The sequence below is a fragment of the Schistocerca nitens genome, chromosome 7, assembly GCF_023898315.1.
Source record: "Schistocerca nitens isolate TAMUIC-IGC-003100 chromosome 7, iqSchNite1.1, whole genome shotgun sequence".
NCBI lineage: Eukaryota > Metazoa > Arthropoda > Insecta > Orthoptera > Acrididae > Schistocerca > Schistocerca nitens.
Window position 1 is genome coordinate 505,324,188 of NC_064620.1, and position 25,638 is coordinate 505,349,825.

Sequence of the window (25,638 nt, forward strand, 5' to 3'; positions counted from 1 at the left end):
GCACCTCATGGAAGATTTATAGCGTATAAAGGGAAAGTGCGAAAACATCATCAGCTAGGTCACGCGGACGAAAGTGTATGTTGAGTGATCGTGACAGACGGTGATTACAGCAGCTGGTGAAGAAAAATAAGAGTATGAAAACTATACTTGTAAAAGTCGCCGGCCGGTGTGGCTCTACGGTTCTAGGCGCTACAGTCTGGAACCGCGCGACCGCTACGGTCGCAGGTTCGAATCCTGCCTCGGGCATGGATGTGTGTGATGTCCTTAGGTTAGTTAGGTTTAAGTAGTTCTAAGTTCTAGGGGACTGATGACCTCAGATGTTAAGTCCCATAGTGCTCAGAGCCATTTGAACCTTTTATATATATATACGTCGTTGCACAACGAAATGTCGCACTCTCGCAGTTCGAAAAGAATACGAAAGGAGGTCCGTAAGCACAGAATTGCAGAGGTAGCTGGAATTCCAAAACTATGGAAATGCCCATAATAGGAGAGCGTGGTGCCTAACCCATAAAACCCTGACTATGTGAAAATGAAAGTCATGTTGTCAGATGAGTCTTGTCTCACGTTGTTTCCATCTTCTGGCTGAATTAACGATCCAAGACTGACAAATGGCGAAAGGTTTGGTGATGATTTTGGTAGCCATATCATGGTATTCCATGAGCCCCATGGTAACACTGCAAGGTGGCATTATCGAACGTTTTGGCTGATTAGGTCCATTCCATGGTACAATGTTCGTTCCACAATGGTGCTGCTTTGTTCCAAGACGACGGGGCACCTGTTCACACAGCCCGTATGGTCCAAGACTAGGATAAATTTCAATATCTCTCCTGGACCCGTCAGTCACGAGACCTCAATATTATTGAGACTTTGTGGTCTACTTTGGAGAGAAGGATGCATGATCTCTGTACATCTCCACCACCATTATCTTAACTTGTCTCTATGACGCAAGCAGAATGGCATAAGATCCTCTTGAAACTGCACACGGCCTGTGTTAATCTATTCCGAGACGGCTGGAAGATGTTTTGGATACCAATGGTGCAAAATATCTTCCAGCTGTCTCGGAGTAGATAAATACGGATCCTATACAGTATTAGGCATGGTAATGTGTCTTGTTTTTGGTGTTTGTAAATTTTTGTCCAACCCCTGTACAGCACAGTAAATTTTTTAAGGGGGGTCGTTTGCTTCATATCACGTGTCCTCTGCGAAAGTTCACAGAGGTTTGCGGAATGTGGATGTAGATGAGAAGCGGTATTGGGGATCGGTTTACGGAAAAGCGGATTTTGGATCCACGTGTAAACGAAGTGTGAGTCGTTTATCTCGACAGCTGCCCTGGTCGGAGTGGCAGCACGAGCCGTACTGGCGCCAGTGAGACGTAGAGGGCCTTGTCCGCAGAGCGGCGCTTCGCCTCTCCGTGTGCGTATATGGCGGTGCGGCCGCCAGGCGTGGCGAGCGCCGCTATATAAGGCTGGCCTCCGGTGCTCCAGCCGCACTGCGCTCCAGTCCAGCACCGCAACAAGACACAGCATTCTGCAGACATGGCCGACGAAGACGTCAGCGCGCTCGTCGTGGACAACGGCTCCGGCATGTGCAAGGCGGGCTTCGCCGGCGACGACGCCCCCCGGGCCGTGTTTCCCTCCATCGTGGGCCGGCCTAGGTACCAGGTGTGTACAGCTACTGTCCGGCGAGGCCGTCTCCAAACAGGATACCTAGTTTGTCTTCAGCACCACCCCTCCTAGATAGCAGAATCCCTGTTGGATACCCACACTGGAAAGTTACCCCTTTTTATCAACATCTTTCTCGTGTGTCTAATAGTGAAACTACTTGACATTCGCTCCATTTTTATCCACCTTTCGTGGGTTCCAATTTTTATTTACATACAGTTGAAGTAGGACTGGTTGAGTTTTAAATACACATGCTGCGGTAGTGTGTGGAAACCGAATTTTGTATACCCTTCTTTTGTTGTAGGTGCTTCCAAATTTTTTATTGCATAGTCTCGCGTGTCCTGTAATGCCTGACACCTTTGGTATGCATATATGGTGTTTCTAAGCTCGTCAGGCGCGTTTTCTCCAGTGTTTCTTCGTCGTGTAGTTGGAGTCAGCCCAGACAAGTACTGTTGATCGTACAATGAACTGAACACCCTTACTTGCTTACGGGCGTTGACATACGTCAACGGGGACAGATTAAAATGTGTGCCCCGACCGGGACTCGAACCCGGTCGGGGCACACATTTTCATCTGTCCACGTTGACGTATGTCAACGCCTGTAAGCAGCTAAGGGTGTTCAGCTCATTGTAATTTCATTCTAACGAGCTGCATGGTCACAGATGGTATCTGTTCTTTCGGACATGTCCGAAAGAACAGATGCCGTCTTTAATGCGACGCCGAGCGTCCATGGGAAGTGTCGGTCTGTTTCCCGTTACGACCAAACTGACTTTCAATATAAAATTCTACATGCCTATTAAACAAAGATTAGTATAGTGCGATATTAAAGATCGATGTATGTTAAAAGGAACAGTAAAACACAAAGAATAAACGCCCAGCAGCGAAGGCACAGCTTTGGCCCTCGCTGACTTTTACCGCCATGCAGAAGCGCTGCTCCGTCCCTGCTGGAGTTCTGTTTATTCTTAGTGTTTTTCTGTTCATTTTCATACACATCGACAAAACGAATAACTCCCTAGACTAATCTGGGACTGCCCTGTTGAATTGGCAAGTAAAATTCACCTGGAAAAATAGTTGTTTACAATGGGGAAACAAACCGGCACTTCGCGTTGACTCTGGCCGTCGTATAAAAGATCTGATAAGCGTAACTTACTTAGGGTGACGACACCTATACATTGCAAAAACGAAATTTCAGATACCTGTGGACATATCAAAAAATGCGCCTGATAACCCAGAAGAGAAACTCGGCAGGGCTTAATGACCAGTAACAGAAAAATCTGTCTGAATTGCAGCCATCTGCTGCTTAAGATACTGCAGTTCACAATGACGTGCTATTCGTAGGAAAGTACTTTGTTTCTGGTGTGGCACATAACGCATTGGAACTAGTCACAGCTTAAAGATGTCACAATGGAAACGGAAATCGGAAAAATTCATATTAACCATCGCTACGTCCCAGTGAAACTCCATTTTTTACCGTTCACTTCGCTTTGTCATATGTGCGTTTGCACTAAATTTATCAAAGCTTAATTTACGTTGGACGTAACTAACGCAGAAATTAATAAAGTTGATACCGATTGTTTCTTCCGTCACCGCATATTCGAATTACACTGAAGCCTTGTTCCTGAGCGGGGTTTATCTTCTGTCCTCATGCTTCTAATTAGACTGTAACCGTTGTCTAAATATAAAATGGTAATATTTAGATTAAATGCGAGAAAGGTCGGACTCTTACGATGCGGATGATGGTCATGGCAGTGTCTCTCTCGCTTTAACGAGATCACCGTGTAGCTGTTTCCTGACAGCAGTACACAGCTCTGGTTTTTGTTATTGTGAAAACTTGAGTACTCTTAAAGCAACGCTAAGTGTTTTAGCTATTACTCTTATATGGTACACGAAGATATATAAAAAGCGTAATTGCAGAAAAACCGTAGTGTGCTTGTGTATTTAGGAAATGAAGTCGATACGTAATGCCTCTTAACATCGTTCGTATAGTTGGAAATAACGGCACTGGCAGTTAAGACAGTTCATTGTCTGCAAACTAAGTGTTAACGGAAACTAGACTCCTTAGAGGCAGGAACTGCCAAGGAACTTTAATTTTAATTGCACTCTTGAACGACTGTCTACAAAACATTTGACGTAAAATCTACGAAATCGGATGTCATTAAGACATAGTCGTAGAATTGTTTTGGATGTTTACGCGCTTTTAACTAGATTGTCCCGCTAACCACTTGTAGCCATAAATGTGTTAAATAAGGATAATCAAAGCTTGACTTCAGTAAATAATACAGATACAGTTGCAGCTTTGGGGCGTTCTCAAACTCCCTACCATTGTAAAGCGTGAATCCCATCGAACCCGACACATCTCACTGTTTCAATTACGGTCGCTTCCCGCCTTCTCTGACAACTATACAACTTACAGCTTTGGGTTCGAAAGAGGAGAAAGCATCCTCACGTTTTTCAAACGATGAACTGATCAAAGCTTGACGTATGCATTTTCCAATATTGCACAGCCCTAATAAGTCTGTTTAGTAACTGTCAGTCATATTTGACAAACATTTAAGAAATACTATAAAACTAAAATTTTGTTTGATGGGAAAGATTGTTCCTAGAGGATCATTCAGTCCTTAGGCTTAACGCTCCCCCCCCCCCCCCCCCCCCACATTGGCCATACTACAATGTGGGACTATTTACAAAATGTCTCTTTCTTCCTGGGAAGAAGTTACTCATATCGTTCTGGCGTGCCCCCTATTTATCTGAAGATATTTTCATCGAGTGGTACGTGCAGTGCTTGGTTTCTGACGGTATCCACCGGGATGCCGTATCTATGCCTCCTGCAAGAAAAACCAGAACTGCAGATCTTGATGTGGTACGATAGAATTTTCGCTGTAGTTGGTGCGTTATCAAATTTTTGTTCACTTAAAATCAGGAAAGCGTCAAAATGACTTTTAAGAAGTATAAAACGCAAGACTCCTGGATTGTCACAGTAACAGAACTTTATTTGTAAAGTACTGAGAAACTATTATGCCGGTAGCTTGTACGTATAACGCGTTTCATCGGGAAAGATTAAATGGTTCTACATACTGTCATATTGGCTCGGATTTTAAAAACTTGGCGGCAAACGATTGCTTATGATAGTTCATTAAAGATGTTTAATGAAAAATTTAAATACAGTACTTCAGTTCGGAAGTGGTAAATATGGAAAAGTACGAATATACTGATACCGATGGAGGGGTATTAGTAAAATTTAGCGTTTTTGAATTCTGAAAGCGGTACTACTGTAGATGTTAGTCGGAAAGTACTGTGGCTATGGAGTTAGGAAACTGAAAGTTCAGTGAATGCCTAATTTTGTCGAGATGGGGACTAGTCTTAAATTGAACTGCTGGTATATTAACTGAAACATCTTGTTACACGAAAAAACAGGTGTGAAAGAACTCAAGTAAGGAGACCAAAACTCCGTCCGAACAGGCCACGAAGACCCAACGGTACCGACCGGCCGCCGTGTCATCCTCAGCCCACAGGCGTCACTGGATGCGGATACGGAGGGGCATGTGGTCAGCACACCGCTCTCCCGGCCGTATGTCAAAGAGACCGGAGCCGCTCCTCAATTTGCCTCACAAGGTCTGAGTGAACCCCCCCTTGGCAACAGCGCTCGGCAGACCGGACGGTTACCCATGCAAGTGGGGGCCCAGCTCGACAGCGCTTAACTTAGATGATCTGACGGGAACCTGTGTTACCACTGCGGCAAGGCCGTTGGCCAATGAGACCAAACTCGTCCCAAAACGGCCACAGTACCCCCTCAAACAATTTAGCTGTTTCACGCTCGAATAAGGGATTTTAAACTCTTTATGAGTAACTGCTACCTTCCTAAACTTTAGTTAGAAACCTACTGCAGTAGGAAGCAGTAAACGTTTGTCATGTACAAAGATGTGAGACAACCGTCACATGTGCAAACGGATTAGTGCACACTGAATGGGATGTTAATAATACAATCATTCTGTGCCTATATAATACTTTCTCAAATTGCCGCCTAGCATCAAAGCAAATGACTCGGTTTTTCAGGAATACGTTGAACTATTCAACGAATACTTGGATCGATGTCTGTTGACTACCATACACAAAACTGATCTTCGCTTGAACAGTAATTAGGTTGCCGAAGCCTAGTGGCAGTGGGTGTGCCTCTGACAACACGAAATCAGCTGCGATCCAAACTGGAAACCGGTTCTACGTACGAGCAGGCGGTCGCAGAGATGAGTCAGCTGCTTAGCTGGCTACCGAGCACCACGGCTCTACGGGACCACAGCTGGTCTCCCGCCTCAGCCACACACGGCCAAAACAGGTCTAGCAGGCAAGCTACCTCGCTGTTAACCCAGTCGTTAATAACACAAATGAATCGTATTGATGGTGGAAAAATCCACTGCTGCCCTTCAATTTCGTTGATAAAATTAGGTGCATCCGGGCACATTTATCAAAAATCCCAACTTATCAAACAGCACGCGTTAGTTAATTTTACTGCTTCACGGACCTCGATCCACACCTTGCTAAAGCCACAGAAGTTCTCGATTAATTTGCCCAAGAATCTCCCTTCAAACATTTTACTCTACCTCTCGTACACTGGACTCGCATTCGGGAGGACGACGGTTCAATCCCGCGTCTGACCATCCTGATGTAGGTTTTCCGTGATTTCCCTAAATCACGCAAAGCAAATGCCGGGATGGTTTGAAAGGGCACGGCCGACTTCCTTCCCCGTCCTTCCCTAATCCGATGAGACCGATGACCTCGCTGTTTGGTCTTTTCCCTCAAACAACCCATCTTTACCGCTCATATTTAATATTTCGACCTTGCAATAACAGATAAATACATATGTTAGTTTAATAAAGTACGTATCTTAACTGTTCAGAAGCACGTAAGCAGGTAAAAATTATGTAGTACAGACTATTGCAGGGAGGAACCCGCCTTGGTTCAAAACACCTAGTTTCTGTGATACACTGTCGAAAGTTTTTGGTTTTCCTCTACCCATATTTAGTAATATCAATTTCTCTCGGGTTTTTTATTTTGCATATTTCCTTTAAAACTGCTATCCTTAGAGCTGTTCGGCAGATACATTGCAAAGTAAAGAGTAAATACTGGACGAAACGACCTGTCTCCCTTATCTTAGTACAGGTCACGTAGATTTGAGTACCATCAGCAAATTTCCAAAATGTTGCCATTACATTTTGTCTTAAATTGCTAAATTCCTGCATTACTAAAACTGCAGTTGCTGGGAGTCGAAGCAGGGCATTAACGTCGCTGGACTATCTCGTTCGGGAACAGTGGTTCTACTTCGTCAGGTTACGGGATTCCTATGACTCACGGCGACTGACAAGACGCTTCCATAGAAAATTTCGTGTAAATTTTCCTGTTCCATTTCTTGTGGTTTAAACTTGCAGGGGGCAGCCGTTAAATCCTGAGCGCCCACTGCGCACTTGTCGACTTGGAGCTATTATCTATGTAATCATCCTAAAATAGTCGGTTTGATAAATATCTTTCTGAAGCAATGTTCTGTAATGGACGTAGAATGTCTCCTGCGCCTCTAGTCATCACATTTGTGAGCTAATACACTTTCATAAGGCATAATACACAAACTTAGGACAACGCCTACGGAAATGTCAGCGGCTATTGTATTGCATAAGTAAACCGCGAAAGGTCATGTACTTTACTAGTCTTCGCTTCTCAAGCGCGAGCATTAACAGATCTTACGTGCTGTGGTGGCAACAGTTTAGCGATTTAAATCACCGCTCTGCACCAACAATGGTGACTTTCATCAGAGTTGTCAGACGCTCAGGTCTGACAGAACTAGCAAAGTACTTCAAATACCTGAAGTATGACGGTTAGCACCTTCGTCTAAAATAATGCTTAAACTAGCAGCCTGAAGCACATCAATGTGAATCATGGACTGAGGAAATTGGAAAAAGAAACAAATAGCAAGAGATATGGGATTAAGATACTGGAAAATTTGGACAAATAAAACTTCTGCAGAAACTGGGAGGAAAGTAATGTGGAAAACTATAGGTGATAGTCTACGTTACAATACAGGAGCATAACTGTCACTAAAAGGAGCAACAGATGGTTAAAATGTAGGGAAGGCACACAGAAGTAGAGGACGTTGTCACGTGTTATATATATATATATATATATATATATATATATATATATATATATATGAGGAATCCACTCAGTATCGATCCGAAACGCTGTGCCATTTAACTCGCTGCTATCTTAGTAACAATACGAAATAAGATCGGGTGTGACGACAGGTGGGTGTCACGCAGAAAGTGGAACAGGGACTCTGCTGGCCCATATGCAGAGCGCAGGCGGACGCCTGCTGCAGAATAATGGCTAGCCGCTGCACTCGGCGGTCGCGTTTAATTGCCGTGAAGGTGCACGGCGAGCCGTTCTAATGCGAGCGTATAGCGATGCCGGCGCACGCCGCATCCGGCTCTTAAAGGCCGTAACCGACAAAGCTGCGTGTCCGCTCTTCGAAGCAGAAACTCGCGTAAAGAGCGACCACCTGCTGAGCAGCTCGCTGCTAAGTGGTCTAGACGCTAATTACCTGCATCTTCATAACTACCGTGATAAGACGATCAACTTGTTTCTATTTCCACTGCTTGAGGAAAACCTGACGCAGGGACGTGTGACAAATCACCACTAGTGTTGTCTCGGGCAATTTTGTCACGTGGCTACGTGATGGTGAAGAAATTATTGCGCCGGAAGTCGGTCCTTCCAGTCACTGTAATTAGTTCCAGTAGTACTTAGTATAACCCTGTTTGGTGATAGGCATCTGAACGAAAAATTGGTTAATACCTAGGATTAACTCAGCTGTCTTTCATGGGGAAAATTGTCAAAAGGTAGTTTTGTTGTTTCCTAACTTCTGTTATAAATGCTCCAGTATCACTGGTGATAGCATAATCAGTTAGCAGAAGCGATAGAAGTAAGATACTGGGTATGCTGCAATGGTTCGTGCTAGTAGGACTAAAAGCTATTTGCCTGCTGTTACTGAAAATAAGCGATGCTGACGTCATATTCACTGGCAGCAAGTACGTGTATTGCACCATAACATACGCGACTCATAAATAGTTTGTGTATAATCAGCCACAAGAGTTCGTGATAGACACCCCCCCCCCCCTCTAGTCTTGTCAATACATAGTGCGTGAATGTTCAAATACTTTACGTAATGTACAATAAACTAACCAGCTTTTGATAGGAAGTTTTCTCGGTGTAACATGCACAGGAATCCATGAGACTGGTTAAATTATCACGGTTCTGCATTTTTGCTTCCCTTTTCTGCAGGAACCGCGTAGCTCTACATGGTGCGCTGGGCAACCCTTGCAATCAATCATAAGCACTCCCATGAAATCCGCTGGTTTAAATCGAAATTGTTTACCCTTGTCCCATGACATTTTTGAAACTTAACTAGTACGAAGTACGTTGCTGTCAAAGGTTCCCACCATTAATACCCTGAACTAAAATTTTATATTTGAGCGCCGGGTAACTAGGTTACCTTCATCAGTTTAGCCCTGCTACCAGACCTGATTTCGTGACTGAAAACTGGAAAAATCTTAAGTTACAGGGCGGTCTTTCCTACAAGGCAGCACGTCAAGACAGCGTAGACGTGTGGTCTATTACACTTCAGAAGTCCGACGTATCTTCATGTTTCCAGTGTCCCAATGAGGGGACATGGTCTTGCCATAAAATCAGAATACAAATTGTCTGTAAGAGTTCATATAGTTTTTCCTTAAGGTATTATGCATCAATCTAAAAGATCATAGAACACTGATTTGCTCTTTGTGTAACTGCCAATATTTTAAACAAGCGAATCAACCTAACATAATTTGCATATTTCCCCTCGCTCCCCAAAATAATTTTCTGGGGTAACTCGTCGCTTAGTACTGACTGCACAAAAGCGAGCAGTAAAAATGTTTACTGGCGTCATGTAGGTACCTGTTCAAGAAACTAGACATTTAAAATTCGCTGACACAGCACATATTCACTAATAAATTGGTCATAAATCTCAAATTGAGAAGTGACTTCCATACCTACACTAGTGGGAAAAAGACGTTTACTACCCATCATTAAAGCTGGCAGAAGCTCAAGAGTTAAATGTGCAGCAACTAAATCCTTGACCATTTTCCTAATAAGTCTGACAGATGGCAAAGCAAACAGTGAATCTAACTTACCATCATTTCTCATTGAGAACTTCTATTCCATTACACTTAAAAACATCTTGTTTTACATGAGTAGGGCTGAAATGTGACAATTGTGAAGATTAATCATGTATACATATCCTGCAAACTAACTCGTTCCACATAGATTTCGATGAATCACTAAAGTGATCTAGAGAACATGCAACTAGTACTGCTCAAACCGGGTGGTTTTCCCAGTGTACCACGGTTTGAAGGAAGCAAATTCAACTGACTTTTCGTGGTTTGGTTGTTAGTGACATGAAGTGCAAGTATTTGGTTGCTGTAGGAATAAGTTTGTGTATGCTGTGGACTGAAAGGTCTAGGAAGGGAGGGGAGTATTCGTTTGCACCGTAAAATCCACCCCTCACTCCCGGTAACGAAGTTCGACGCAACAATACAGTAATAAATTTGAGTGGTGTCCTCGAAATGTACAGCACGAGGCTGATGTAATTACGGCTGGTTCCAGGGCATCATGGTGGGCATGGGCCAGAAAGACAGCTACGTGGGCGACGAGGCGCAGTCGAAGCGAGGCGTGCTGACGGTGAAGTACCCGATCGAGCACGGCATCGTCACCAACTGGGACGACATGGAGAAGATCTGGCACCACACTTTCTACAACGAGCTGCGCGTCGCCCCGGAGGAGCACCCCGTCCTGCTCACCGAGGCGCCGCTCAACCCGAAGGCCAACCGCGAAAAGATGACGCAGGTACGTTCCGTGGTCTCCACCTGTACACAGCTCTTCGTGTAGGCATCCGTCCATCAGCATACAATGTTCAGGGATCCTGTCCACTGCAAGCGGGTACTTTCTGCATTTACGTTGTTCCTGCCTTTACACCATGTCACAAACTATGTGAACAAATCTAGCAACCGCTGATCTCTCTGCTCAGTATTTTCTGCATCTTATGAAAACCAAGGCTTCACATCACATTCCTGATTTCCACACTACAGAAAAATCACGAGCATGTAAATTGAAGCGGAAAAATACTTCCTGACTGCTTAGCTGCTTAGTCCCATGATTTTCTTCGGCACTGAAATCTTATCTGACTTCTGTTTTCGCAATATGCCTTTTCTATAACTTAGAAAATTAGCTAAATACGTGCAATTGGGGTGACGTATTTTCAGTGTTAGGTATTTAAAGTATTAATGTGAAACCAGTTAAGTTCCTCATTAAAGCATCTTATACACTTCTCCGAATCACCTCTTGTACTTGGTTGTGAAATGATTAGCGTCTTGTCAGATTGGTATTCCAACGCCGTCTTTATTACTCATTCGTGAACGCTCTCACTTTGTCACTGAATTTGCCTGAAATGTTTAGGGGGAAAAAATGGTGGCTGTTCGGAAAGTTAACTTTAAGGCTTTATTTCCTGAAACAGAAATATATTTCGAACGTTCTGTGAAGATAAATGTGCCTTCCTTAAACATCGCTTTTGATGCGGAAGTTCCTGGCATATATCTACTTGAAGTTGGAAGTCTTTGGGAAGGACTTCCACGAAGTTTCCTTAAGCTCAATTATAGTGTAAGAGTGGATAGATTTTTTGTAATGAAATTTTCTCTCTGCAGCGGAGTTTGCCCTGATAAGAAACTTTATGGCAGATTAAAACTGCATGCCGGACCGAGACTCGAACTAGGGACCTTTTGCCTTTCTCGGTCCGGCACGCAGTTTTAATCTGCCACAAAGTTTTAGATTTTTCGTATCTAGTGTGTTGTGACAAACGTTCTCTCGAGGGTTCAAAATTTCCTTGCAGACCAGTTTATTATAGAACAATGTTATTTCCACGTAAATTGCCATACTCGAAACGCCACTTTTATTAGTGGCCTGTGCTATCATTTAACACGTGATGGCTTGTGGTTTGTCTCGTACTTTACCGTATGTAACTGTGGCAAAACCTTGCTCTCATAACTCCCCATGACCTTTACCATGTACCACATTCTGGTATTAAACTCGGTGAACACGCCTGGTAATAATGCATGACTCACGAAGTTTGAAATTTCAACTGTACATGGACTCTAACCGAAACCTTACTTTTGGCGGGCAGTGCTATAACCTAGCTAGCTAGCTCGTTAGCTAGGCAACACTGAAGACCAGCCCAGCAGGTTTTTCTGCCAGTGTCTTTCCTGCTTTTCAAACTTCACACCTGCCCTGCATAACTTGCGGGACCAACACTGCTGGAAGAGAGCATATCGTGAAGAAATAGTTTAGTCGCGTTCTAGGTGTCATTTCCAGAAAACTACACTCCTGCAAATTGAAATAAGAACACCGTGAATTCATTGTCCCAGGAAGGGGAAACTTTATTGACCCATCCCTGGGGTCAGATACATCACATGATCACACTGACAGAACCACAGGCACATAGACACAGGCAACAGAGCATGCACAATGTCGGCACTAGTACAGTGTATATCCACCTTTCGCAGCAATGCAGGCTGCCATTCTCCCATGGAGACGATCGTAGAGATGCTGGATGTAGTCCTGTGGAACGGCTTGCCATGCCATTTCCACCTGGCGCCTCGGTTGGACCAGCGTTCGTGCTGGACGTGCAGACCGCGTGAGACGACGCTTCATCCAGTCCCAAACATGCTCGATGGGGTACAGATCCAGAGATTTTTCTGGCCAGGGTAGTTGACTTACACCTTCTAGAGCACGTTGGGTGGCACGGGATACATGCGGACGTGCATTGTCTTGTTGGAACAGCAAGTTCCCTTGCCGGTCTAGGAATGGTAGAACGATGGGTTCGATGACTGTTTGGATGTACCGTGCACTATTCAGGGTCCCCTCGACGATCACCAGTGGTGTACGGCCAGTGTAGGAGATCGCTCCCCACACCATGATGCCGGGTGTTGGCCCTGTGTGCCTCGGTCGTATGCAGTCCTGATTGTGGCGCTCACCTGCACGGCGCCAAACACTCATACGACCATCATTGGCACCAAGGCAGAAGCGACTCTCATCGCTGAAGACGACACGTCTCCATTCGTCCCTCCATTCACGCCTGTCGCGACACCACTGGAGGCGGACTGCACGATGTTGGGGCGTGAGCAGAAGACGGCCTAACGGTGTGCGGGACCGTAGCCCAGCTTCATGGAGACGGTTGCGAATGGTCCTCGCCGATACCCCAGGAGCAACAGTGTCCCTAATTTGCTGGGAAGTGGCGGTGCGGTCCCCACGGCACTGCGTAGGATCCTACGGTCTTGGCGTGCATCCGTGCGTCGCTGCGGTCCGGTCCCAGGTCGACGGGCACGTGCACCTTCCGCCGACCACTGGCGACAACATCGATGTACTGTGGAGACCTCACGCCCCACGTGTTGAGCAATTCGGCGGTACGTCCACCCGGCCTCCCGCATGCCCACTATACGCCCTCGCTCAGTCCGTCAACTGCACATACGGTTCACGTCCACGCTGTCGCGGCATGCTACCAGTGTTAAAGACTGCGATGGAGCTCCGTATGCCACGGCAAACTGGCTGACACTGACGGCGGCGGTGCACAAATGCTGCGCAGCTAGCGCCATTCGACGGCCAACACCGCGGGTCCTGGTGTGTCCGCTGTGCCGTGCGTGTGATCATTGCTTGTACAGCCCTCTCGCAGTGTCCGGAGCAAGTATGGTGGGTCTGACACACCGGTGTCAATGTGTTTTTTTTCCATTTCCAGGAGTGTAGCATTTTATTGCAATCTGAGGCACACTGTCTTGTTCTCCAGATTGTACCTCATTCCTTCATCGTAATTAACGGCCTATTAGAATAATCGCATAACTGATTTTCCTGTCGGTTAAATCAGTAACGGTGGCAAAAAGCTAAACTTAAGTGGCTGTGACTGAGGTGGGTGGTGACTCTCTGGTGCTGTTGCAGATAATGTTCGAGACGTTCAACACGCCGGCGATGTACGTTGCTATCCAGGCCGTGCTGTCGCTGTACGCATCCGGAAGGACCACTGGAATCGTCCTGGACTCTGGTGACGGCGTGTCCCACACCGTGCCCATCTATGAAGGTACGGCCTGCTTTCCCACGCCTTCACCGACGTTGTGGAGATAGGCAGTGAACCACGAGTTCTGCTGCAGTAATATTAACATTGTTACTTACGAAATGCATCCACGTTTCTAGCCGACAACTTCTCCATCTCGTAAGGCTGCACTACTTTAATTTTGGGATTAGGTAGAAAGTGTAAACTCAGAGTACTGGTGCGTATGCAGCAATAATTTACGCGTGAAATCTATTACCCACGTCCTGCGATGTCAGCTGCTGTAAAAAGAATAAGCGACCCTAATTGGGGTGAAAGGTGTGCATGTTTCTTGGGCGCCGGCTAAAGGAAATAGGCTGAGAACACAGTTAACCACTGAGATAATCATCACAGTTAACCACTGAGATAATCATCAATCTGTACTCAAAACTTAAATATGTTGCCACTTTTGAACTAAACTTTTAAGTAGTTAAGATGTTTAATAGGCTCATTAAAGTAATACTGAAGGTGACTTAATCAGCTGGGGGCGCCAGTGTGGTCACACCCAATCGACAGGTGAAACACACTGGGTGTCCAAGGAAGAATGGTAGTCAGGAATATGACAAGTAATCATTAGAAGCAACATGTCTCATAAACATGGGATCAAAAATGCATACCTTAAGATCTAGAAGCACTTACTCAATAGGAATGTTCCAAAGAAGGGAAGACAAACGTTCATAGCTCTTAAGGTATGTGTTCTAGAAAGTGTTTATTAGACTTCTTTGCTTCGAAAGATAGTTCCTGTCGTAACCAAGAATACTGACTATTCCCTCTGGGACATCCTGTATGTAAGGAACAATTTACATAGCAAAATACGTTTGATTTGTAATAAGACGTTAAAATAGAGTAGCTATGCAGTGTCGGTTCAGGAAAAGTGCTTCGGTTTTAAGATCAACCCGTTAATCTTTTGACTGCTATTCATTCATAGCTTTTCCACAAGGAAACAGTTAAACAGTTTATACTGCAAGAAGCACTTTATACCTTAATGCTGAAAATACAAATAAATACAACACTTCTAGTACGTCCATTTTTTTTGTCGTAAATTCGTGCTCATATGTGGTGCTGGTGCTGCTGCTGCCGCCGCCGCCCGATCACTCTGTAAATATCCGTGGTGATTATATAAGAATAGCCCTAAAAGTTTAATACCACACTGGAAGAAACTCCTCTGCATCGGATTGACTGTAGTGTAACAGTATGTGTTCTTTTCTCAAATCTTACAGATAATTCAGATGACAATGATACCTCATCCGTCCTGAAGTCTTGGCAGAAGATTAATACATGATCATTAGACATTAAAGGCACATCTTGTTGAAGCCATCCTTCTTTCCTATTTGTATCATTAGGTTGTACGTCCTGAAATTCATTCTACTGATAGTCCCGTGTACGTAAGGCATCCAGAAAATTACACATGGTCCCACGCCAAGACAATTACATAATACTCGGGCGTTCGAAGTGAAAATATTCTGGGTATCCTTCAGACACAGCCTGTTGAGATTCGGATAGGTCAAAATATGTGGGACAGTCATTTTGATGGACAAAACGTATAAATTGTGTACATCAACCGTGAAACTGTGGCGGTATGTTGACCAAATGAGATAACGTGTCTAGCCGTAGTCCCAAGAACTTGAGCAATGCCGTACGGATCTGTCTACGCACCGTACAGAGTAGATCTTGCGCCATTAAATTTTCGTGTTTTCGGCAAGCTGAAACGTCTGAGAGATTTTCGAAGGAGGGACACTCACAGTTCTCGAAAGACTGACAAAGGAGCGGATTTCTATAGTGGAGGAACTGAAACGTTGGGGAAACATTGTTAGTTGTTCAGAGACTAGATTGTTGAAAAATTAGTGTAATTACAGTGTATCTAACGTAAAGCGTAGTGGAGAATTCAATGAAAATTACATGGCTCGTCATGGGCAACTCCTTGAAGTCCTTCGTCGTAGGTTCCGGGCTTGCCTCTTCTCTTCTTCCCTCTCCCCCTCTCCCCCAGGATATTTCCTTCCAAAAATCTTCTTAGAAAGATGTTTTGAATTACGTATCGCCGGCCGGGGTGGCCGAGCTGTTCTAGGCGCTTCAGTCTGGAACCGCGGGTCCGCTACGGTCGCAGGTTCGAATCCTGCCTCGGGCATGGATGTGTGTGATGTCTGAGGTTAGTTAGGTTTAAGTAGTTCAAAGTTCTAGGGGACTGATGAGCTCAGAACTTAAGTCCCATAGTGTTCAGAGCCATTTGAACCAGTTGAATGACTTATCAAATTTAGTTTCTCTTCATATCACTCTAATGCCCTTCCCTTTTAATTTCTTCTAGTAATAGTTCACTGACTTACGTTCGAATCCACGATCTTTTCGTGAGTCTTCTCAACATAAGCTAAAACTTCTAATGATTCATCGAGCCCACCTTTCAGACCATAACTTCAAATGGTCGAAATATCAATTTCTTACTCCCTTCTAAGAGGGTTGTTTATAAATTACTATTTTACTATTTCAGAATGCTTAGTCCTTGAAATTCTTTTAATATCCATGATGTTAATCAGCCACGCTACTCTAAAGTAGGAAAAATGGATTACTTTCATTAGCATTTTTTTCCTGTCTTGATAATCTTCTGTTCATCCACCAAGGTTCTGGTATTACGATTATCCAAGGCGTCAAAATTTGAGTGTTCTTCCGAGAAGACAACTAGTATGTCAGCAGATGGAATGTTTACCATTTATTTTGATCACTTAGGATTTGCTAAGAGGATGTAGAAGATGAAATGGGAGATGATACTGCGTGAAGAGTTTGACAAGAGCACTGAAAGATCTGAGTCGAAACAAGGCCCCGGGAGTAGAAAACATTCCATTAGAACTACTGATAGCCTTGGGAGAGCCAGTCCTGACAAAACTATACCATCTGGTGAGCAAGATGTATGAGGCAGGTGAAATTCCCTCAGACTTAAAGAAGAATATAATTCCAGTCCCAAAGAAAGGTGCCTGACAGATCTGAAAATTACCGAACTATCAGTTTAATAAGTCACAGCTGCAAAATACTGACGCGAATTCTTTACACACGAATGGAAAAACTTGAAGCCGACCTCGTGAGATAAGTTTGGATTCTGTAGAAATATTGGAGCACGTGAGGCAATTCTGACCCTACGACTTCTTAGACGACGGATTAAGGAAAGGCAAACCTTCGTTTCTAGCATTTGCAGACATAGAGAAAGCTTTTGACAATGTTGACTGGGATACTCTCCTCCAAATTCTGAAGGTGGCTGGGGTAAAACACAGGGAGCGAAAGGCTATTTACAGTTTGTACAGAAAGCAGATGGCAGTTATGAGTCGAGGGGCATGAAAGGGAAGCAGTGGTTGGGAAGGGAGTGAGACAGAGTTGTAGCCTACCCCCGATGTTATTCAATCTGTATATTGAGCAAGCAGGAAAGGATACAAAAGAAAAATTCGGAATAGGTATTAAAATCCATGAAGAAATAAAAATTTGAGGTTCGCCGATGACATTGTAGTTCTATCAAACAGCGAAGGACTTGGAAGAGCAGTTGAACAGAATGGACAGTGTCTTGAAAGGAAGATATAAGATGAACATCAACAAAAGCAAAACGAGGATAATGGAATGTAGTCGAATTAAATTGGGTGATGCTGCGGGAATTAGATTAGGAAATGACATTTAAAGTAGTAAATGAGTTTTGCTATTTGGGGAGCAAAATAACTGATGGTCGGAGTAGAGTGGATATAAAATGTAGACTGGCAATGGGAAGGAAAGTGTTTCTGAAGAGGAATTTAACATAGTGTAGATTGAAGTGTCAGGAAGTCGTTTCTGAAAGTATTTGTATGGAGTGTAGCCATGTATGGAAGTGAAACATGGACGATAGTTTGGACAAGAGCTTTCGAAATGTGGTGCTACAGAAGAATGCTGATTAGATGGGTAGATCACATAACTAATGAGGTATTGAATAGGATTGGGGAGAAGAGAAGTTTGTGGCACAACTTGACTAGAAGAAGGGATCGGTTGGTGGGACATGTTCTGAGGCATCAAGGGATCACCAATTTAGTATTGGAGGGCAGCGTGGAGGGTAAAAATCGTAGAGAGAGACAAAGAGATGAATACACGAAACAGATTCAGGATGTAGGTAGCAGTAGGTACTGGGAGATGAAGAAGGTTGCAAAGGATAGAGTAGCATGGAGATCTGCATCAAACCAGTCTTAGTACTGAAGACAACAGGATTTGCTTTCCATTGTCTTTATTGTAGTTGGTATAAAGACAGTCTTGTAGCGTAAGAAACCTCTTGTCGTATGTTAGGTGCTGAGACTGGTCTAGAGGCCCAGTGCATGAAGGCAATCTTAAAACATTTTGTACTGACTTTAAGTGACTTTGCGGCACTATTAAAGATGGTGTGCTGCAGGGTACGCGCTGCCGCACGCGATCCTGCGTCTGGACCTGGCCGGGCGCGACCTCACGGACTACTTGATGAAGATCCTGACCGAGCGCGGCTACAGCTTCACGACGACGGCCGAGCGCGAGATCGTGCGCGACATCAAGGAGAAGCTGTGCTACGTGGCGCTCGACTTCGAGCAAGAGATGGCCACCGCCGCCGCCAGCTCCTCCCTCGAGAAGTCCTACGAGCTGCCGGACGGCCAGGTCAGTTATCTCTCTCTCTCTCTCTCTCTCTCTCTGCCTCTGCTTACCGTCCCTGTTGTCGGCCTCGACGTAGTCTAGCAATGTAACAGCCCGTCTGAATCGTTTTGCTACTAGCAATTGCGCGCGCACACACTTTACAAACTGGCACGTAAATAAGTGGTATCCCTGTACTTACGAAATCTCCAAACCAGCACGAAGTGTTAGCTTTGTATGTAACAAAAGGTTAGGTTCAGATTAGCTTGGATTGCAGCTATTTCCCTTATTTTTATCCCTTACCTCAGCTACATTGGTAGACCTTAGGGTTTTCCCCTGGGTTTTACACGGTAAGCTATATGTGATCCAGTCACATAGGGTAAAGGGACCGATAACCTAGTAGTTTGGACCTATTAAGCATCCATCCGTCCGCAGCTCTTGGTCTCGCGGCCGTGTTCGTGCTTCCCGCGCACGGGGTCCCGGGTTCGTTTCCCGGCGGGGTCAGTATTTTCACCTACCTCGAGCTGACTGGGTGTTTGTGTTTTCATCATTCATGAGTGGCGAGATTGGACTGAGAAAAGGTTGGGAATTTGTACGGGCGCTGATAACCGAGCAGTTGAGAACCCCACAAACCAAACGTCATCCCTTAAGCATCCATTCAACCAAGCAGTATCAATTTCCGGGAACTACTACCGTGTACCATAACCTGATTTTAAACTAGTTAGGCGCAGTACTTCCAGTGATGGTGAGGTACCATCAGTCCCAGGTTTGAGACCTCTGTAGCTGTTCTGGAATTTTTGAAACGTAATAGACACCAATTTGTTCAGATTCAATATAATTTCTCCAGAATTATCACCTGGATCGGTATATTTACTTACTACCAGTGTTTAAATCGGTGAATGTTTGACAGAAGTTCTACTGCTACCACAGCACCCATTTGTTGAGCTCGAAGGCGCTAAGCTGGTTTCTGGCACTGTTATGTGTACGTGCGAAATAAGTTCATATTGTGTGCAACGTAGTGTTACACGATATTACTCAATAGAACAAGTGCTCCTTAAAGAGCAACTTAATCTCAGAAGACACTAATATAAAATTGTACTTCGGTAACAATTTAGTAATATTTTGCATTTATTACGTTTAGAATTTTCCAGTTTCTTGATGGGTTCAGAATTTTAATCCAGAAAGTGCGCTCACCTCAGTGCTTCCCAATTATTCTTCTAATTAGCTGCAATCAGATTTTTACAATTAATCACAAACGCATCTCGCTAGTGTCTGACTTCTGTAGTCTTGATTGGGTACAATGAAGGGAGAAAACTGTTTCCGGGCTTTAATTGGTTACGTAATATACAGTGGTGGAAGTACTAGTTTCACTGCAACTAGGACTTAGTCGGTACTTTCGCAGTAGTCTGGTTTACGCAAATATTATACCAGCTATCTATTGAAAAGGCCTGCTTGTGAAAGTGGCAACTACGAAAAAATGCCTTCATCTCAATCGGCGTGAAGACGAAAGTGCCAATGTGATTATGCCGAATTTATATAGGTCGCTGTACAATGGAAAAAATGACACTAGTGTCGCTAGTGTGTATTTACTTACGCACTTGTCCACATTCCGTGAACTAAATTACCTGCGGAGCATGTCTGACTTTAGCATTCGCTAGCGACGATGACTGTAAAAATTTGACGTTTCACTTAATGTCTAGCCTAATTCTGCTAAACTTCAGAATGCATAACCACCTAAATGCTAAGTTTAACTAATCTTAGCGCAAGACTGTCCATTCGTGGAAAATTTTTCATGTAAGATTTGCAAACAGTTCGTCGCGGAGTCAACAGGTAACGAGTAAACATTCGCACTCGATCTATACTGGAAATAAGTGCATCTCTATTCCCTAACGTTAAACATACTGCCTACGAAGACGAAGCAGTCATATAGTTCTACAGAATCTGGGATACTTACACGAAAACAGAGCGAGGTGACTCAGTGTTTAGACACTGGACTCGCATTCGGGAGCACGACGGTTCAATCCCGCGTCCGGCCATCCTGATTTAGTTTTTCCGTGATTTCCCTAAATCGCTCCAGGCAAATGCCGGGATGGTTCCTTTGAAAGGGCACGGCCGATTTCCTTCCCCATCCTACCCTAATCCGATGAGACCAATGACCTCGCTGTCTGGTCTCCTTCCCCAAACAACCCAACCCAACTCAAACGAAAAACGGAATGATACGAATTAAAATGGCAAGCAGTCACTTTGCCTGAAAGACCTGCATAGTAGCTAGTTTACTGGCAATTGAAAGTTCACCAGCAAGGGTGGGATTTTACAGAAATTTCTATTCGCCGGGTACTCACTGTTACGAAATTGCCAAAATTCCAAACAAGAGCTGCACATAGGAAAGAAAATTATCCGTAAAATCCCATAATGTCGATCAGCCTGCAGTGGCCTGAAAGCCAACTAGTGTCGAAAGTTTCAAAAACACGTAGTGGTCACAGTATTCAGTTCTCGGCCAGAGTGGCAGAGCGGTTCTAGGCGCTTCAGTCTGGAACAGCGCGACCGCTACGGTCGCAGGTTCGAATCGTGCATCTGGCATGGATGTTTGTGATGTCCCTAGGTTAGGTATAAGTAGTTATAAGTTCTATGGGACTGATGGCATCAGCTGTTAAGTCCCATAGTGCTCAGAGCCATTTGAAGTGCTGTTTCCATGATGGATATGATTATTATTCCACTTCTAAATGCTCCAACTACATCTTAATGACATTTTCCAGACTAAATCTCTCGCTGTCACAGGTTGAAGCCGCGGGCTACAAATTTTGCAGGACAAAATCCAGCACAAAATCGACAGAAATTTAAAAGTTCAAAACTGTAAATTTAAACCGCGAGAAAAATATCAGCCAGATTTTTATGTAGATATAGTCAAAATATTTAGACGAAAGACACAGTGCCTAAATGTGTGTGGTTTGCCTGTCCAGGTGATAACAATCGGCAACGAGCGCTTCCGATGTCCGGAGGCGATGTTCCAGCCGTCGTTCCTGGGCATGGAGTCTTGCGGCCTCCACGAGACGACCTTCAACTCAATCATGAAGTGCGACGTGGACATCAGGAAGGACCTGTACGCCAACACTGTGCTGTCCGGAGGCACCACCATGTACCCGGGAATTGCCGACCGAATGCAGAAGGAAGTTACTTCTCTCGCACCGCCCACAATGAAGGTAACCTCCCCTACTTTCGCCACTTCCCGGCCAAATGAATTGTGTGAATCCTTTCCAGCTCGTTTTTCTTGTGGAATCGGCTGGTGGGGAAAAATGTAGCTCTTCTCTCTCAAATAATTCGTAGGCAGATTGGGTAAGGACAAAAATATTTTACTAGGCATGGTATGTTACGAGTAATCCTGAATATATTTGGAAATATTAAGATGTAAACAGCATCTGGAGGAAGGCCTCAATCCTCAACAAGATGCAATACGACCCCCTCCCCCATCCCATTGTCCGTTTATCGACCTGGGATGCCAGTAGTTTCTCTCAATTTCTGCAAGTCTGAAGTTTCTTAAAGACCAATGAAAACTTTATCATCAGTTCTGACTTGATATGAAGTATCCAGGCCAAATTAAATCACTAAAGTTAGGAAATTGTTTGGTCCTGGCAAGTCACTATACATGTCTCGTAACTACTAAATCCACCAGATATTCAATTTTTGTGATGTCGGGCTGTACGTTGCAAAATATTCTCAATTTGCAGAAGATTATGCAGTGATCTGGGGCTCTGGCAGATTAAAACTGTGCCACATGGGGATTCAAACAAGACTTCGGGCCTTCAGCAGGCTATAGCTCTACTGGAAAATTTTCAGCAGCAAGACTCAAATGTCTATTCTCAACAATACACTTCCTTCAGTGTTAGTACCGCTAGGTATGCAGCAGATCTTCTGTGAACTATTGAAAATTTGGAAGGTACAGGAAAAGTACTTGCGGTAGTAAAACCGTCACGGCAGGTCGCTATTAGTGCTTTGTTAGTTGTCTATAGAACCTGCAAAAGGCAGAGCTGATCAGGGGTCCAGTGCGGCACGCTTTCAATCTGCCAGGAAGTTTCACAGAAGCATTTGACCGCTGAGTAAAGTGTTGTAATATTTCTCACGGGTATAACAGTCAGTTAACTAGACAAATTCTCGAGCACTGTAAAGCTGACAGAACCAGGTTGGCCGCAAATTTAAAATATGAAAGTGGATGATTTCATTATTTACCACCGTTCTAACGTAAAAACACTACTGCACCTTCCACACTGCGGACAAAAATGAAAAAATTGTTACTTTCTGGTCTCGTTTTTTAATGTTGAAACGTCCGCTTCAATGGAAAACTGCAGTACAGACTTCTGCCATTGTTTGTTGAGACTAGAGTATAGAGCTTCGCCTGTACCAATGGAGCCTTAAATGGTGTAAAATTGAATAATAAGGCATAAAGATAAATACGTCCAGTATCTGAATTCACTCCTAATTTTTTGAGGTAATCTGACACTGCAGAAGATAGCGATGTAAAACTCATCATCTGAAAGATTATATACAAATTTTTCTGCAGCACTGGAAGTAAATCGCTGAAGTGATCTATGCACCACCCAAAATTTTCACCTCTTCCCCAGTGCGATCTCTTCAAAGCTTAATGAATAAATAGCAACGACGAAATTGATTAGAACTTGAATACGTCGCTCTTATTAACAGATGTGGGCCAGGAAACGAAATGCACTTGCTCACAGCAGCACTTTCTAGGGGCCTTCACAAGCGGTCGCTTCTGTCTACTGTATAACTTTCTCATGAAGTGTAAACTAAGAAAGTTGATCAGTTTTGACGTGAGAACTTAACCATGCTGACAGCCTTGTCTCCGTTCCTGCAGGTGAAGATAATAGCGCCACCGGAGCGTAAATACTCCGTATGGATCGGAGGTTCCATTCTGGCGTCGCTGTCCACGTTCCAGCAAATGTGGATCTCCAAGCAGGAGTACGACGAGTCGGGCCCATCCATCGTGCATCGCAAGTGCTTCTAGGTGAGTACTGAGTTCATAGTACTGTACTTAAGAACTGGCTGCTTCTTCTCACTACGGAAAATTGATTAGCTAGTACAGATTGTGTTGCTCTTTGAAAAACTACTTCCAGTGCATTTTTAAATCCATGTAACAATCGTATTGCTTTTGTGGTTTGTTTAGGTACAGCGTGAAACAATAGGTTAACGCTGATAACGTCCGAGATAGTAACACTAAACTCTAATACTTTCTGTAACAAAGACTTGAAAAACCTCTGTCCTCAGGTTTGCTGATCGGTATGCGGCCCTTCCCGTGTGCTCTACGCCTAGAGCAATGGATGCAATGAAACTTGAAGCACACCCTTCTGCACCCTCAACTTGTCTACAGCGCTACAATGCTTTGCTGCGGATTACCACGCAGGTGTACTTGCGTCATTTCTGACGTCACCCTGCATCCTTTCCTAAAAATACCTGCACCTGCCAACATCGAAATCTGCAGTCACAAGCTTAAAACGATACATACCTGTGACGCCTTCGAAAGTTCGCTGTTATTCATTCACTGAAGTCATCTGCTTACAATTAGCCTTATTTATTTAATGAAAGCATGTTGTTAAGATATTTTGTACATTTTCTATTATAAATATATTGTTTGCAAAAGTCTTAATTTTCATTGAGACCCCTCCACTCTTCCATATTTCCTCAGCTAGGTGGAAATTTCACTTGAAAATACTAATTGGTAAAGTTGTGCACGTGCTAGAACTAGTTATTTAAAACCCTGAGTCACGTGATAACCCGTGATGCAATATTGGCCAAGATTCTGAATGTGAAATCTGGTAACACTAATGCTGGAAAGATCATAATTTGTAAATGCCTCTAAATTTTATAATTAAGATGTTATTAAGCTGCTGTAGGTGTAAGATCAGTATGAATTTTAGTGAAACAGCAGCTGTTACCATACATCTTAACACATTAACAGTATGACTCGAATAAGTTGGAATTATAAGGACAAAAATACCATTACTGTGTATTCTTGTAAATAGTTTTTAAAACGCTAGTAATAGTCATACTAAGTTCAGAGGTAAAAATTTTTGTCTTCAGTCCTGAGACTGGTTTGATGCAGCTCTCCATGCTACCATATCCTGTGCAAGCTTCATCTCCCAGTACTTACCGCAACCCACATCCATCTGAATCTGCTTAGTGTATTCATCTCGTGGTCTCCCTCTACGATTTTTAGCCTCCGCGCTGCCCTCCAATGCTACATTTGTGATCCCTTGATGCCTCATAACATGTCTTACTAACTGGTCACTTCTTTTTGTCAAGTTGTGCCACATACTCCTCTTCTCCCCAATTCTATTCAATACTTCATAATTAGTTATGTGACCTACCCATCTAATCTTCAGCATTCTTCTGTAGCGCCACATTTCGAAAGTTTTTATTCTCGCCTTGTCCAAACTGTTAATTGTCCATGTTTCATTTCCACACATGGCTACACTCCATACAAATACTTTCAGAAACGACTTCCTGACAATTAAATCTATACTCGATTTTAACAAATTTCTCTTCTTTAGAAACGCTTTCCTTGTCATTGCCAGTCTAAATTTTATATCCACTCTACTCTGACCATCAGTTATTTTGCTCCCCAAATAGCAAAACTCCTTTACTACTTTGTCTCATTTCCTAATCTAATTCCCTCAGCCTCGCCCCACTTAATTAAACTACATCCCATTATCCTCGTTTTGCTTTTGTTCATCTTATATCCTCCTTTCAAGACACCATCCATTCCGTTCAACTGCTCTCCCTAGTCCTTTGCTGTCTGACAGAATTACAATGTCATCGGCGAACCTCAGTTTTTATTTCTTCTCCATCGAATGGAATACCTACTCCAAATTTTTCTTGTTTCCTTTACTGCTTGCTCAATATACAGATTGAATAACATCGGGGAGAGGCTACAACCCTGTCTCACTCCGTTCCAAACCACTGCTTCCCTTTCATGTCCCTCAACTCTAACTGCCATCTGGTTTCTGTACAAATTGTAAATAGCCTTTCGCTCCCTGTATTTTACCCCTGCCACCTTCAGAATTTGAAAGAGAGGATTCCACTCAACATTGTCAAAAGCTTTCTCTAAGTCTACAAATGTTAGAAACGTATGTTTGCCTTTCCTTAATCTTTCTTCTAAGATAAGTTGTAAGG

The 25,638-nt window shown here is 43.8% G+C and overlaps 1 protein-coding gene across 1 annotated transcript; it reads left to right on the forward strand.

The window, feature by feature from the left end:
- Positions 1-1,500: 1,500 nt before the first annotated feature.
- LOC126195280 (actin, cytoplasmic type 5-like) lies at positions 1,501-24,105 on the forward strand. Its single transcript, XM_049933818.1, has 7 exons — positions 1,501-1,661; positions 10,341-10,580; positions 13,716-13,854; positions 18,248-18,483; positions 21,417-21,656; positions 23,324-23,473; positions 23,734-24,105. Exons 1-6 carry the CDS (start codon positions 1,536-1,538, stop codon positions 23,471-23,473), a joined length of 1,131 nt encoding a protein of 376 aa, XP_049789775.1. The 5' UTR covers positions 1,501-1,535; the 3' UTR covers positions 23,734-24,105.
- Positions 24,106-25,638: the final 1,533 nt, after the last annotated feature.